At 35.8% G+C, this 12,401-nt stretch overlaps 3 protein-coding genes across 3 annotated transcripts; 1 reads left to right on the plus strand and 2 right to left on the minus strand.

Moving 5' to 3' along the window:
- Nucleotides 1–603: 603 nt before the first annotated feature.
- LOC133847760 (poly(ADP-ribose) glycohydrolase) lies at nucleotides 604–3,503 on the plus strand. The gene is made up of 3 exons (XM_062282968.1): nucleotides 604–907; nucleotides 979–1,657; nucleotides 1,718–3,503. Exons 1-3 carry the CDS (start codon nucleotides 658–660, stop codon nucleotides 3,114–3,116), a joined length of 2,328 nt encoding a protein of 775 aa, XP_062138952.1. The 5' UTR covers nucleotides 604–657; the 3' UTR covers nucleotides 3,117–3,503.
- A 1,940-nt stretch (nucleotides 3,504–5,443) lies between these two features.
- On the minus strand, nucleotides 5,444–8,412 carry LOC133848260 (probable insulin-like peptide 7). The gene is made up of 3 exons (XM_062283755.1): nucleotides 8,215–8,412; nucleotides 5,913–6,079; nucleotides 5,444–5,824 (listed from the first exon to the last, which is right to left on the minus strand). Exons 1-3 carry the CDS (start codon nucleotides 8,367–8,369, stop codon nucleotides 5,661–5,663), a joined length of 486 nt encoding a protein of 161 aa, XP_062139739.1. The 5' UTR covers nucleotides 8,370–8,412; the 3' UTR covers nucleotides 5,444–5,660.
- Nucleotides 8,413–10,382: 1,970 nt separating this feature from the next.
- On the minus strand, nucleotides 10,383–11,650 carry LOC133848895 (uncharacterized). Its single transcript, XM_062284628.1, has 3 exons — nucleotides 11,489–11,650; nucleotides 11,092–11,421; nucleotides 10,383–11,031 (listed from the first exon to the last, which is right to left on the minus strand). The coding sequence occupies exons 1-3, from the start codon at nucleotides 11,501–11,503 to the stop codon at nucleotides 10,528–10,530; spliced, it is 849 nt and encodes a 282-aa protein (XP_062140612.1). The 5' UTR covers nucleotides 11,504–11,650; the 3' UTR covers nucleotides 10,383–10,527.
- Nucleotides 11,651–12,401: the final 751 nt, after the last annotated feature.

The raw sequence follows: 12,401 nt of genomic DNA on the forward strand, positions 1-12,401 counted from the left end.
AGCTAACTTGCAAACTAAAGTGCGCGTAGTTTTGAATGAACGTGAAGTTGGCTGCGCTCACGTGAAGTTTGTCGCAAACGCTCATCGCGATATATCGATAGACCTGTGCTTGCCAAACAAACTGAAATGAAGTTGAAAAACTAAAAACCATATAAAAGACTGATTTCCATGGTTGTTAGAAAATTTATTGTCAGTTTATCGCTTTATTGATTGTCAAGAATATTGCAGCTGAGCAATTTCCGTTAGCCAACACTTTGTTTACATTGGTCAGGGCATCGCAACATAAAATATCGCACAGGGTGAAGAGGGCGCGCGATTTGAAATAGTCATGTAATTGCATTGTACTAGTATTAAATGTAAACAAGCTTACCAGTTTCTATATAGTTTTAAGTATATGTAATTTCTTATGTATTGACAGGTGCAATAGCTGTCAAAAGGTGCCAATAAGTTTATTTTCGTGCACTGTGCAGTGTTAGAGCTGTTTATGAATGAAATTTATTTGTAGTGCTTCACCTAAGGTACACATTTTTATACGTATTTATTCACAATAAATTATTGCAAGTTTTTTAATCCTTGCTTGAATTTTAACTTTTTTTCATAAAATTAGAAAACAAAATCGATGTTAGGCCAAGAAAACCAATCGATATTTGCAGTTCGATGTATCGCTTGAGTGTTATCGATGTTGTGCCGGCTCTATTGCAATCTGCTAAAATAATTTGTGCGCTTCAAATACCGCACAAGCTAAGCAGGTGCAACCACAACAACAACAACAACAACAAAGAAATGGACAGTGAAAGTGGCGGCAGCATGGATATCGATGGGGCAACAAGCGGCACGTACAACAACACTGCAACCGCAACAACAGCAGCAGCAGCAACAACAACAACAACAGCACACCGGACACATGGTGAGTGAGAGTCGGCAAATGTGGAAGAAGTGCACAATAAAAAGCTTTGTTGTTTATGTGTGTGAATATAGATGGCAATAATAGTGATTGTGAGTCGGATGAAGAGTGGCACTGGCGCTGCCAGCCCATCGAAGCGGTGCAACGTGGCCTGCAGCCCTACGAACTGGATCATGTGGCACCCGTTTCGCCTAGTGCCGGACACAAGGTGTTGCATCGGCATCCGATACGTGAGTCGCCAACGAAGCCGCCACGCCCCTTTCGTGGGACACACAAATGGGATGCGAAGCATGTGCGTCTGCCGTGTGCGCCCGAAAGTAAATATCCCGTGGAAACGGACGACGGCAGCTCCGACATCGAGTCACGTTGGGCGATGATTGGACGCGCCTTGTTGCGTCCGATAAACAACAGCAAACAGTTGCAGGCGGCGATACTCTCGTACAACAGCACCTACAAAGGCCAATGGGGCTTTGGGGCGTTGCACAAGCTCTTCGACGACGAGCTGGACGAGAGCGAGACGCGTGTCTTCTTCGAGGATCTGTTGCCGCGCATCATACGTCTGGCATTGCGACTGCCGGAGCTGTTGCAGGCCTCGATTCCGCTGCTGAAGCAACAGCATAGCTGTGCATTGACGCTGACCCAGGAGCAGATCTCGTGCCTGCTGGCCAATGCCATGCTCTGCACATTTCCACGTCGCAACACGCTCAAACGCAAGTCCGAGTACAGCACATTTCCCGACATCAACTTCAACAGGTTTGCCCGTGACTTTATCGTGTATAAAATTGTAACTGAATTTGAATTCTTGTTTTGCAGACTTTATCAGTCGAGCGGCGCCTCGGTGCTGGAGAAGCTCAAGTGCATCTTTCACTACTTTCGACGTGTCAGTCCAACGGAACGCGATGCCAGCAATGTCCCGCCCGGCTGTGTCACCTTCGTGCGTCTCTGCGGCAAACCCGAGCAGCAAGTGCAATGGCATCAGAGCAGCGCCAGCTTGGCGAGCATTCCGTTGCACGTGAACGCGGGAGGAACCATTGAGGATCAGGGCATTGGCCTGCTGCAGGTGGACTTTGCGAACATGTATCTGGGCGGCGGTGTGCTTGGCCAGGGCTGTGTCCAGGAGGAGATACGCTTTGTCATCTGCCCGGAGTTGTTGGTCTCCAAACTCTTCACCGAATGCCTGCTGCCCAACGAGGCGCTGTTGATGGTGGGCTGTGAACGCTACAGCAACTACACGGGCTATGCCGGCAGCTTTGTGTGGGAGGGCAACCATGAGGATCGCACTCCATACGATAGCTCGCGACGTCGTCGGACTGCAATTGTGGCCATCGATGCGCTCAGTTTTGGCAAAACTTCAAAGGCACAACAATATCGCGAGGATCTAATGTTGCGTGAACTGAACAAAGCTTCCATTGGCTTCAAGTATCTGCTGAGTGGAACGACGACGACGCCGCCACCTGGTGTTGCCACCGGCAATTGGGGCTGCGGTGCCTTTGGCGGTGATCCGCATCTCAAGGCCTTGATACAGCTGATGGTTTGTGCGCATCACAATCGACCCTTGGCTTACTTCACATTCGGCAATTGCCAACTCCGCGACGATCTGCAACAGTTGTGGCAACTGTTTCGCACTCAGAACACAAGCGTGCAACAATTGTGGTCGGTGTTGAGACGGTTTAAAAAGGAGTCTGGCAGTCGAACGTTGCAGCAATTTGTACGCGACGAGTTGCAGCGATTGAAGCCGCAACTTAACGACGATGACGATGATGAACTGGAGCAGGCGATGTTGCAATGTGAAGCGGCTGCTGCGGCTGCGGCTGATGAACAGCATTCAAAGGCAAAGACAACAACAGAAGCGAAAGCACTAAAGAGTCCCGATTTACTTGCAGATGATTCGTCTGACAATGACATTGAGCTGGACGATGGAGAACAGCTTGACAAAGACGAAGCAGAGCAGGAGCAAGCGAATGCCATGATGTCCGCTGCCAGTCTCGAGAGCAACACAAATGCAGCCGCAATTGCTGCGGCGATTACGGCTGCTGCCAGCACCAGGCAATTGACACTGCTCGAGATGCTCGATCGACACTACGATCAAGGTCAAGGGCAGCCCAATGGTGGCTCAAAGCGACAGCATCAATCATCGATTAGCTCGGACAAGTGCCTGAAAACGCGCAAGGATTGCAACGATGGCGATGCCAGCAGCAGTAACTTTCGATAAGGGACGAGGCATTTATCATATTTTTGATCGTATGCCGCTTAGCGAGTTGCTGTTAAGTGAAATTGTGGATGCACATCTCGATTCCCAAGGATTGCAATGATCAATAGCAGTAATTTTCCATAAGAGACGTGACATCATAATATTATGTTTAAGTGCGAATTGTATGCCGCTAAGCGAGTTGCTGTTATGTGAAATCGTGTCGATGCACACTTCATTTCTCAAAGAATGCAACGATGGCGATGCCAGCAGCAATCGTTTCTTAAAAGAGATGTGACATTAATAATATTATCTTCGTATGCCGCTAAGCGAGTTGCTGTTAAGTGAAATTGTGGATGCACATCTCGATTACCAAGGATTGCAATGATCAATAGCAGTAATTTTCCATAAGAGACGTGACATCATAATATTATTTTGTTTAAGCGCGAATTGTATGCCGCTAAGCGAGTTGCCGTTAAGTGAAAGCGATGCACAACTCAGTTCCCAAATCTGTTAGATGTGTTGCCATCTCTTTCGCTTCTGTGTTACACTTAATATTTATAAATACAAATTGTATTCCAATTAGTTTTGCTAGCAATTGTGAATTTAAATCGTAGATTTAAACAAATTGTTATTCAGTAATAAGCTCAATTCAGCTCTTTACGTTAATTTTTTTTTTTGCCATGAGATTACAGCATTTGTTAAATCACTTGCGACATTCAATATTTAGTCAACCACAACCAACAACAACTTAGCCTAAATATATCCAAAATATTTTAAATTATGTTTAGCATATAAATTGACATCATTTTGTTGATTATTCATAACTAAGAGTTACAAACAAAAATCATAGATATACAAACATATATATATAAATACTACTAGATTTAAAAACAAAAATGTAATTTTTAACAAACTATTGGCAAGAGTGTAGAATATTATTTAGTTTAAATTAGTTTAAAAGGAAATATAATAAATTATAAATAAAAAATTGAATGTAATAGTCATCATTGTGATAATAGTTAGAGGAGATCCTTGTGATCCAGGATATGACCGATATATAGCTATTTTCGAAAATCGACCAAATCTTTAAGGATCTGACAAGGACATATTATGAATAGTACTTCATTTTTTTTTTTTGCATTCAATGATTTTTTGTATCATTCCACAAATTTAGACTTAAAAATTACAAGTTACAAAATTACCGATCGACTGAAGAGGTCCTTGGGATCCTGGCAATACAATTCCTTTGAAAATCTGGCAGGATATGGCCGCGATAGAGCGTATTTTCGAAAAAGGACCTTTCAGCTCGCCCTCAAAGTATGCTATAAAAATTGTTTTTTTTTGTTGGTGCCAAGTTCAAATTTTAAAACATTTATTTTGCCATTTCTCTGTCAAATCCTTAAAAATATCGAAAGGACATACCTTTTTGTAGTCAGAGTTACTAGTACTATCGATTGGCATTCAAGAATTTTTAATATCCTTCCAAAAATTATACTTACAAATTTTTCAAGGTAAAGGTTTAAAAAATGCCGTAAATTTGTAAAATTTTCAAAATTCCGCTTTATCTCGGCCATTTGAAGGTCGATCAGGATGTCCTTTGGCACAAGTATAACTCCAATAAATACAAATTTATTGACATTTTTGAAAGGACGAAAATCCTTACAGGACTTGAGATATAAGGACTTTTTTGTATACAGAAAATTGTGTATATCTCGGGCATATCCTGTCTGATCCTTGCAGGACCTATGTCAAACGAACTTATTTTGCAAGAGCTATCATCGTGCTAAAGGACATTCAAATCGTCCTTGTGGTTCTTGAGTTATCCTGCAACTCATGATTTTTGCATGATTTTCGTGGTCTGGAGAGCAAAAAATTTCAAGTTTTAGAATCCTAGATGACACCATGTTTTTTTGATTTCAATCGATAGATTTCATTGCAACGAATCGAATGCAACATGTCCTGTCGAAATGTGTAAGGATATGACTGAATAAGGATAATTTTTCGAATTTACCATAATGCATACAATGCAATGTGCAGAAAATAATATTTTAGGTAGCATACTTTCAGGCTGCACCAATTTAAAGCGTGGATATCGCCACTGAGCGAGTTGTAAATTGTTGTAGCATACTTTCGGGCTGCGTTAATTAAAATTATCATTCGAGCTACGAAACATAGATGGCGCTATAAAATATTTGTTTCTTCAAGTGTTTTTAAAAGATGGAAATAATAGAATTTGCGCAGGTTAATGATAATTCGAAATTCTGTATTAAATGCAACTATTCACTTGATAATTTCGTAAGTAAAGAATTTTCAAAGTTAAATAAATAGTCAGTTATTTTGTGGCATAAAACTTTATTCAGCTACACACGTGATGCAACAAACAAACACACACACAAAAATAATTCATATGTATGATATATATATAAAAAAAAAAATTCTTGATAGTTTATGTGCTATATTTAGGCATTATTATTATTATAAGTTATAACAACAACAGGATTAGGAGAACTGGAACTGGAAAGGAATTGAAACTGCAAATTTTTGGTGGAAAGGGGAAGAATTAGCTCAATAATGATTGCGACGCTTGTTGGATGGACAATATTCAGCGTATTCCTCCCAGGTGCAGCCAGTTCGAGTGCAGCACTCGTTGGTAATCGATGGAGCATCCGAGCGTCTGCTACGCAACAGCATGTTGGCATAGTTCACATGCAGCCAGGTCGAGGCAGCTGCTCCAGGAGCAGCAGCAGCTAATTGCAAAAAAATTTATGATTAATATGCAAGCTTTACTCTTTTCCATATCAATTTTCGATCACTTACGATTGTAGCTGCCCTTCACGAGTAACTCATTGCCACCTCGCTTGCGATTGCGTCGTGTCAGCCTGTAGATGTCCTTCTCACAGGCCCAATACAGTTGACGAACCAATTTGTCGCGGCATCGCGAATGTGTTTCCCGATGCCAGACATCCTCCCAGTCCGATTGTGACCTGTGTGTGTGTGTGTGTGTGTGTGTGTGTGTGTGTGTGTGTGAGTGTGTGTGTGTGTGTGTTCGCATTTCGAATTGCATTTAATTAGTATCTCTGCTTATGCATTTAATTGCGCGCTGCGCACTTGACAAATATTTGAACACGAAATGATATTGAAATAAACGAATACTTATGCCACCACATTCGACTTTTATACCCGCTACACATAGAGTAGAAGGGTATTATAACTACGTGACTCCATGAAATGTAAGTAAGAGACGAAAGGAGCCATCTCCGACCCTATAAAGTATGCTTAATCAGCGTCAACAGCCGAGACGTCTAGTCATGTCCGTTTGTCTGTCTGTTCATTTGGCTATCTGTCTATCTGTCTGTCTGTCCGTATGAACACCTAGATCTCGGAGACTATAAGGGATAGAGCTATACATTTTTTTTTGACATCACTTGTTATATTTGCAGGCAAATCAAGTTTGTTTCAAATTTTTGCCACGCCCACTTTCGAACCCACAAATTGACAAATTTCGAATAACAAGCGTAATTTCAAAGCTAAATTCTTGAATATACAATAATAACCATAATAATTGTGTTTCCTAAAAGTTTTGTTGCAATTCAGATAAAAATTTTGGAAAAAATAAAATAACTAAAATAAGAAAAAACCTTTAACAACTAAACTGAATTGGATTGGGAACTCAAGCTGAGCTGAATGACTAAAATTTATAAAATAATAATAATACAATAAAAATTAGGAATAGGAAAAGTGCAATAATTAAAATATATAAAATAAAAATGAGAATAAATTTTTAAGTGATATATAAGAATAATAAAACAACTAAAATAAACAAAAAAGTTGTAATAGTTAAACTGAAATTGAACGAAAGCTGAAAAGTAATAAATAAAAAGTAAGTAAATAATTAAAATATATAAAATAAATACATAAGAAAAAAAAAATTAATATAATATATAAGAAGAAAATAATTGTATATATAAAACAACAAACATAAAAAAATAAGAAATAATATTTAACTAAACTGATTTGAATTGAGAACAAAGGTGAAGCTGCTCAACGTTCGTAAAAGAGAAGTTGAATCATATTAAATAATAATAATAATACAATAAAAAATAGGAAAAAACTTTAATAAATAAAATACTAATAAATAGAATAACTAAAAATAAATAAAATACGTAACAAAAAAAAACTAAAATAATAAAATAAAAATAAATAATATAATAATAAACAACTAAACTGGATTGAAAACAAAAGTTTACGAAAGAGAAGTAGAATTACTAAAATATATATAATATAAACAAAATTCAAAAATAAAAAAATTGAAAAAAACTTGAATAATTAAAACAGCTTAAAGTAAATAAATCAACTAAAATAAAAAAATAAGAAAAATCTTGGACAACTGAACTGAACTAAATTAAGAACGCAAGCAGAGCTGCTCACCGTTCGCGAAAGCGAAATAAAATGACTAAAAGATATATAAACACAATTAAAAAATAAAAAAAAAAAATGAAAAAGAACTTAAATAATTAAAACAGCTTAAAGTAAATAAATCAACTAAAATAAAAAAAACAAGAAAAATCTTGAACAACCAAAGTGGATTAGATTAAGAACCCAAGCTGTGCTTCTCAGAGCAGTTGAATGAGAAGAGAGTTGAGAGAGAAGTTGAATGATTAAAATCATATCATATTAAATAATAATAACAAAAAAAAAAATGAAGCAAAATCATTAAAAAATAAAATACTAATAAATAGAATAGGTAAAAAAATGAAATAAACTAAAAAGTGAAGCTGCTCACCGTTCGCGAAAGAGAAGTAGAATGATTAAAATATATATAATATAAACAAAATTAAAAAATAAAAAAATATTGAAAAAACTTGAATAATGAAAACAGCTTAAAATAAATAAATCAACTAAAATAAAAAATAAGAAAAATCTTGGACAACTGAACTGAATTAAATTATGGTTATTAGATGGTTCCTCACCATTCGCAAAAGAGAAGTTGAATTACTAAAATCATATCATATTAAATAATAATAATTAAATAAAAAATAAGAAAAAGCATTAATAAATAAAATACTAATAAATAAAATAGGTAAAAAAATGAAATAAACTAAAAAGTGAAGCTCCTCACCGTTCGCGAAAGAGAAGTTCGAGTCCCTCCTCGGTGTGCTGGAGTGCATTCGGAGTATGGATGAGCTGGAGGGCGAGGAGGAGAACAGCGCCACGCAGCGTCCAGTTGCGTGGTCCGACTCCAGCTCCAGCTCCAGCTGCTCCAGTTAGGCTCATGGCTGCGGCTGTGGCTCTGAGTCCGGATCTAGCTTTGGATGCGGCTGACCTGAGGAGTCAAGCTAGAGAAGACGACTTGGACACGAGTTGAACGGTTCGATGGTCAACGGGCAACTGAACGCTTTGCAGGCTGCGCTCGCCGGTTTTGAAATATAACCGAGACGGCCAACTGGCGGGCATCTCTCTCTCTCTCTTCCTCTCTCTCTTTCTCTATCTCTCTCTCTCTCTCTTTCTCTCTATATGCATAATTAAATGAAATGCTTGCCACTCGCTTTATTTGAACTAATGAGGTGAACAGAAAATAAGTGGGCGGGGAGGGGAAGAGAAGAGCATATCGCCCACTCACATATACTCACATATATACACGTATGGAACGCACTCACTTTTGGCCAGCTAATGAAGAGCAACGGCAACAATTGTCCTCTTGTCGTCCTGACGCTTATTGCCTTGTTTATTTGTGGTCGCCGGCACAAGCAAATTGGGCACTGCATCGAATCCTTCGATGCTCCTGCTGCTGCTGTCCTCGCTGTTGTTGTTGCTGCTGCTTCTCTACTCTCTACTCAACTCAGGACTCACCTGTTGTTGTTGATAAACAAACAACATAAAATTAAGCATGTTACGATTATTTTCTGTTTGCATCGTAAAATTGCCCAGTTCTCAGTATCATCCACATCCACATCCACATCTATATCTATATCTATATCCACTCCTTTCACCCACGCGATCTAGGACCCATGTCCACTTGTGGTCCTTGCGTTGTCAACTTAACAAATTCGCATAAATTTCACAGTTACAGTGCAACGAAACTACAAAATATTGCCACGAAATTGGTGCTTCTTTTAAGCGAAGCAACTCATAAGTAAAGAGTATAAAATATTACGATAAATGCAAAGATCGTAAACATTTTTAAAACTTATTTTATAGAAAAAAAAACCCAAGCAATAAGCACATCGCCACATTTTGTTTAAAATAAACAGATTGCAAACTTCTTTGAAACTTCTGTTTTTATAATTTCCAAAAATGTTAATTTAATTTTAAAATGTTAAATGTAGAATAACTTCGTCAGCATCTGTAACGTACCACAATTATTTAATTATTGTTATGTTAAAACTTTATCGATAGATCGATTAAGTATTAAGCGACACTCTAAAAATAAATGGCAACGTACGAACTCGAAGTGTTTTTAAAGTTCTGTTTTGCATAATTTAAAAAAAGGCAATTCATGAAATTATTATAAAAATAATAGAGGAGTTTGTGTTGTAGGCTCTAAAAAATCGTGTAGCCTTCTTCCAGCTATAAATTATTTAATATAAATAATACTGAAAAAACATAAACACATTGCAAACTTCTTTTAAACTTATTGTATGTAAATAATTTGTTACAATATTATTTCAAAGCAAATTTAAAATTTTCTTTATTTTTAAGCCTATATAAGAAATACGAAAATAAGATTAAGTTTACAATTTATCAACTTAATCATATAATATTGTAGTTTAATATAGTAAGATTCTTATTTAACATAAGGCTGAAATCAATAAAAAAATAAATAATGAAAACATTATGATTTTCTATATATAGAACTTATATTGTAGATCAAAACAATGAGTGTAATATAGATTCAAATTAAATTGTTATTAAATTGAATTCAATATTTAATTTATTCACTTCATTACTTACTATTTTATCCACTATTTTATTTATTATTTTATTTACTCTTTTGTTCACTATTTAATTTAATAATTTATTTGATTATTTATTCTTTATTTTAGATACTATTTATTTAATATTTTATTCACTATTTTATTTACTATTTTATTTACTATTTTATTCACTATATTATTCACTATTTTATTTACTCTTTTGTTCACTATTTAATTTAATAATTTATTTGATATTTTATTCACTATATTATTCATTATTTTAGTTAGTCTTTATTTATTATTTTATTCACTATTTTATTCACTATTTTATTTACTTTTATATTCACTATTTTATTCACTATTTTATTTACTATTTTCTCTTACATTTCAGAGTTTTATTTGAAATTTACAAATGGTTGGGAGTATAGAAAAAGTTAACCCCTAGATGGAACGCTATGCGACTGTAAAGTATAAAATAAAAAGGGGAAATTTTGACGAAACAGCAAAGTGAAAGTCTCCTAGAATATAAGGCTAAAGACAAAGCTAACTATGCAAAGGGCAACCAAATAAATTAGAACTTTAATGAATTGCTTTTTGGTGCGCAACCAAGTCTGCAGATGAGATCGAAGCTTCTTGGGTTTCGTCATAGCGACATTCACAAATTGCCAGCTAGAATTTTGAGCATTATCAACTTGGCTGAGACACAATTGATCAGAGTTCTCTATCGCAGGCGTAGAATTGATTCCTTTTTGATTGCGCTGGAGTGTGGCATTGAAAGTGAAGAGATTCATGGATCCACCAAAGATCTGTTCGAATGCAACGAGATCAATTTCAATGCGATTTCCACGTCGAGGTGGCGGACGCACAATCGCACACTGTGGCAAAGGCAATTTGAATTTGCTGGCAATGAATAAATGCTGAATACGTTCGTTTAAATTTGCAGTCTGCAGTTGTCCGATTTTATACCAAGTCGGATTAAACATTCGAAAATCTTTGACAGCATTCGCGGAGTCCGAGCAACGCTATTTAGAAATAAGAATCAATTATTTCTGATTGATTTCATTCTCTTTTTCAATACTCACCAGAGTTGAGTTGGCTTCTGAGTATTCGCTTCGCATATCACCGATCGCAGTTGTCTCTTTGATCGTGCTGCTTTCGCTAAGCATCGTCAGACTTGACTTCGATCTGTGGATAGTTCGTTTTTGCCAAAGGTTCATCTTCATCGGATCTTTCTTCTCCATTTGATTGAGCAACAATGCTCCGCCTTGGTACATTTCTTGATTTTGATCCTCGCGATCTTCGCAAAAATATTCTGCACATCGTTCATTGATATATGGCTTTAGCTTCTGCAGAATTGCAATAACCGAACTCTTGCAACACAATTTATAGTTGTTCACATGGCTCTTTGGATGCTAATCAAGAAATTCACAATTGTTTTAAAATGTTCTTGTTTATTTCTCATTTCTCATCACAACTTACGCGAATTTGAGCCATTGTTAAATCACTAATACTTCCTTAAGAATTGTACAAAAAGTAAACTAAATTGTAAAAAGTTTCAAAACTTTTCGGTCTATCTACTATTTATTTAAAGTCTCGTGTGCTTCTAACTGTATAAAGGGAGAAATTCTTGAATAGTTTTAATAAGTTTGCTACGATATCAATTGGAACTAATGACATTATAGCCACAGCATTCTACTTAATTACTAATATGATATCGATAACAACAAATTATATAAAAAATATAAATCTATATAAAAAAATTTGAATTTTTTGAGTGTTGTCCAAGTTTCTTTACATAATTTGATCAAGTGAAAAAGTCAAGTAAAAAAAGTCATACAAAAATGATTATTGAAAATTAAAAATTGAATAATAAGAAAATTGTTTAATTTATTTTCATTACGTGACAAAATAATTCATTTGAATTATGACTTTAATTTAAATAAATAAATAAACTGTATGCTAAGTGCAACTACAAAAAAATATAAACAAAATAAATACTAATTTGAAAAATGTTCAACATCGTTTTAGCAAGTTTAAAATTAAGTAAGTTATATAATTTTAATTGTGACTAAAATCAAAATAAATATATGTATATAACACAGTTGAGTGAAGAAAAATTGTATAAGAGAATTTCGTAAAATAATTTGACCAAGTTAAAGAAATATACATAAAACAATAAAACAATAAGTTATAGTCGAGTGTGCTCGACTGTGAGATACTCGCTAACATCTTTGAATAAAAGCAAAACTGTGCTTAATTAATGTTAAAATATACCAAAGGCTATATTTGGTATATTGATACAGTACTATATTAAAAATATACCAAAGATTGCAAAATATACCAGATTGTCAGACAAAGCTGCTTTGTAAAAAGGCGTTTTTTTCTCCATACA

Source organism: Drosophila sulfurigaster, chromosome X (assembly GCF_023558435.1).
Source record: "Drosophila sulfurigaster albostrigata strain 15112-1811.04 chromosome X, ASM2355843v2, whole genome shotgun sequence".
NCBI classification, from domain to species: Eukaryota; Metazoa; Arthropoda; class Insecta; order Diptera; family Drosophilidae; genus Drosophila; species Drosophila sulfurigaster.

Coding starts and splice junctions, on each gene's coding strand:
- LOC133847760 (XM_062282968.1), top strand. CDS start 658: ATGTATCGCTTGAGTGTTATCGATGTTGTGCCGGCTCTATTGCAATCT. Junction 908..978: donor AACAGCACACCGGACACATG/GTGAGTGAGAGT, acceptor GTGTGAATATAG/ATGGCAATAATAGTGATTGT. Junction 1,658..1,717: donor CCCGACATCAACTTCAACAG/GTTTGCCCGTGA, acceptor CTTGTTTTGCAG/ACTTTATCAGTCGAGCGGCG.
- LOC133848260 (XM_062283755.1), bottom strand. CDS start 8,369: ATGAGCCTAACTGGAGCAGCTGGAGCTGGAGCTGGAGTCGGACCACGC. Junction 6,080..8,214: donor GAACTTCTCTTTCGCGAACG/GTGAGGAGCTTC, acceptor ACACACACACAG/GTCACAATCGGACTGGGAGG. Junction 5,825..5,912: donor CGTGAAGGGCAGCTACAATC/GTAAGTGATCGA, acceptor CTGCTCCTGGAG/CAGCTGCCTCGACCTGGCTG.
- LOC133848895 (XM_062284628.1), bottom strand. Junction 11,032..11,091: donor CAGAAGCCAACTCAACTCTG/GTGAGTATTGAA, acceptor ATTTCTAAATAG/CGTTGCTCGGACTCCGCGAA.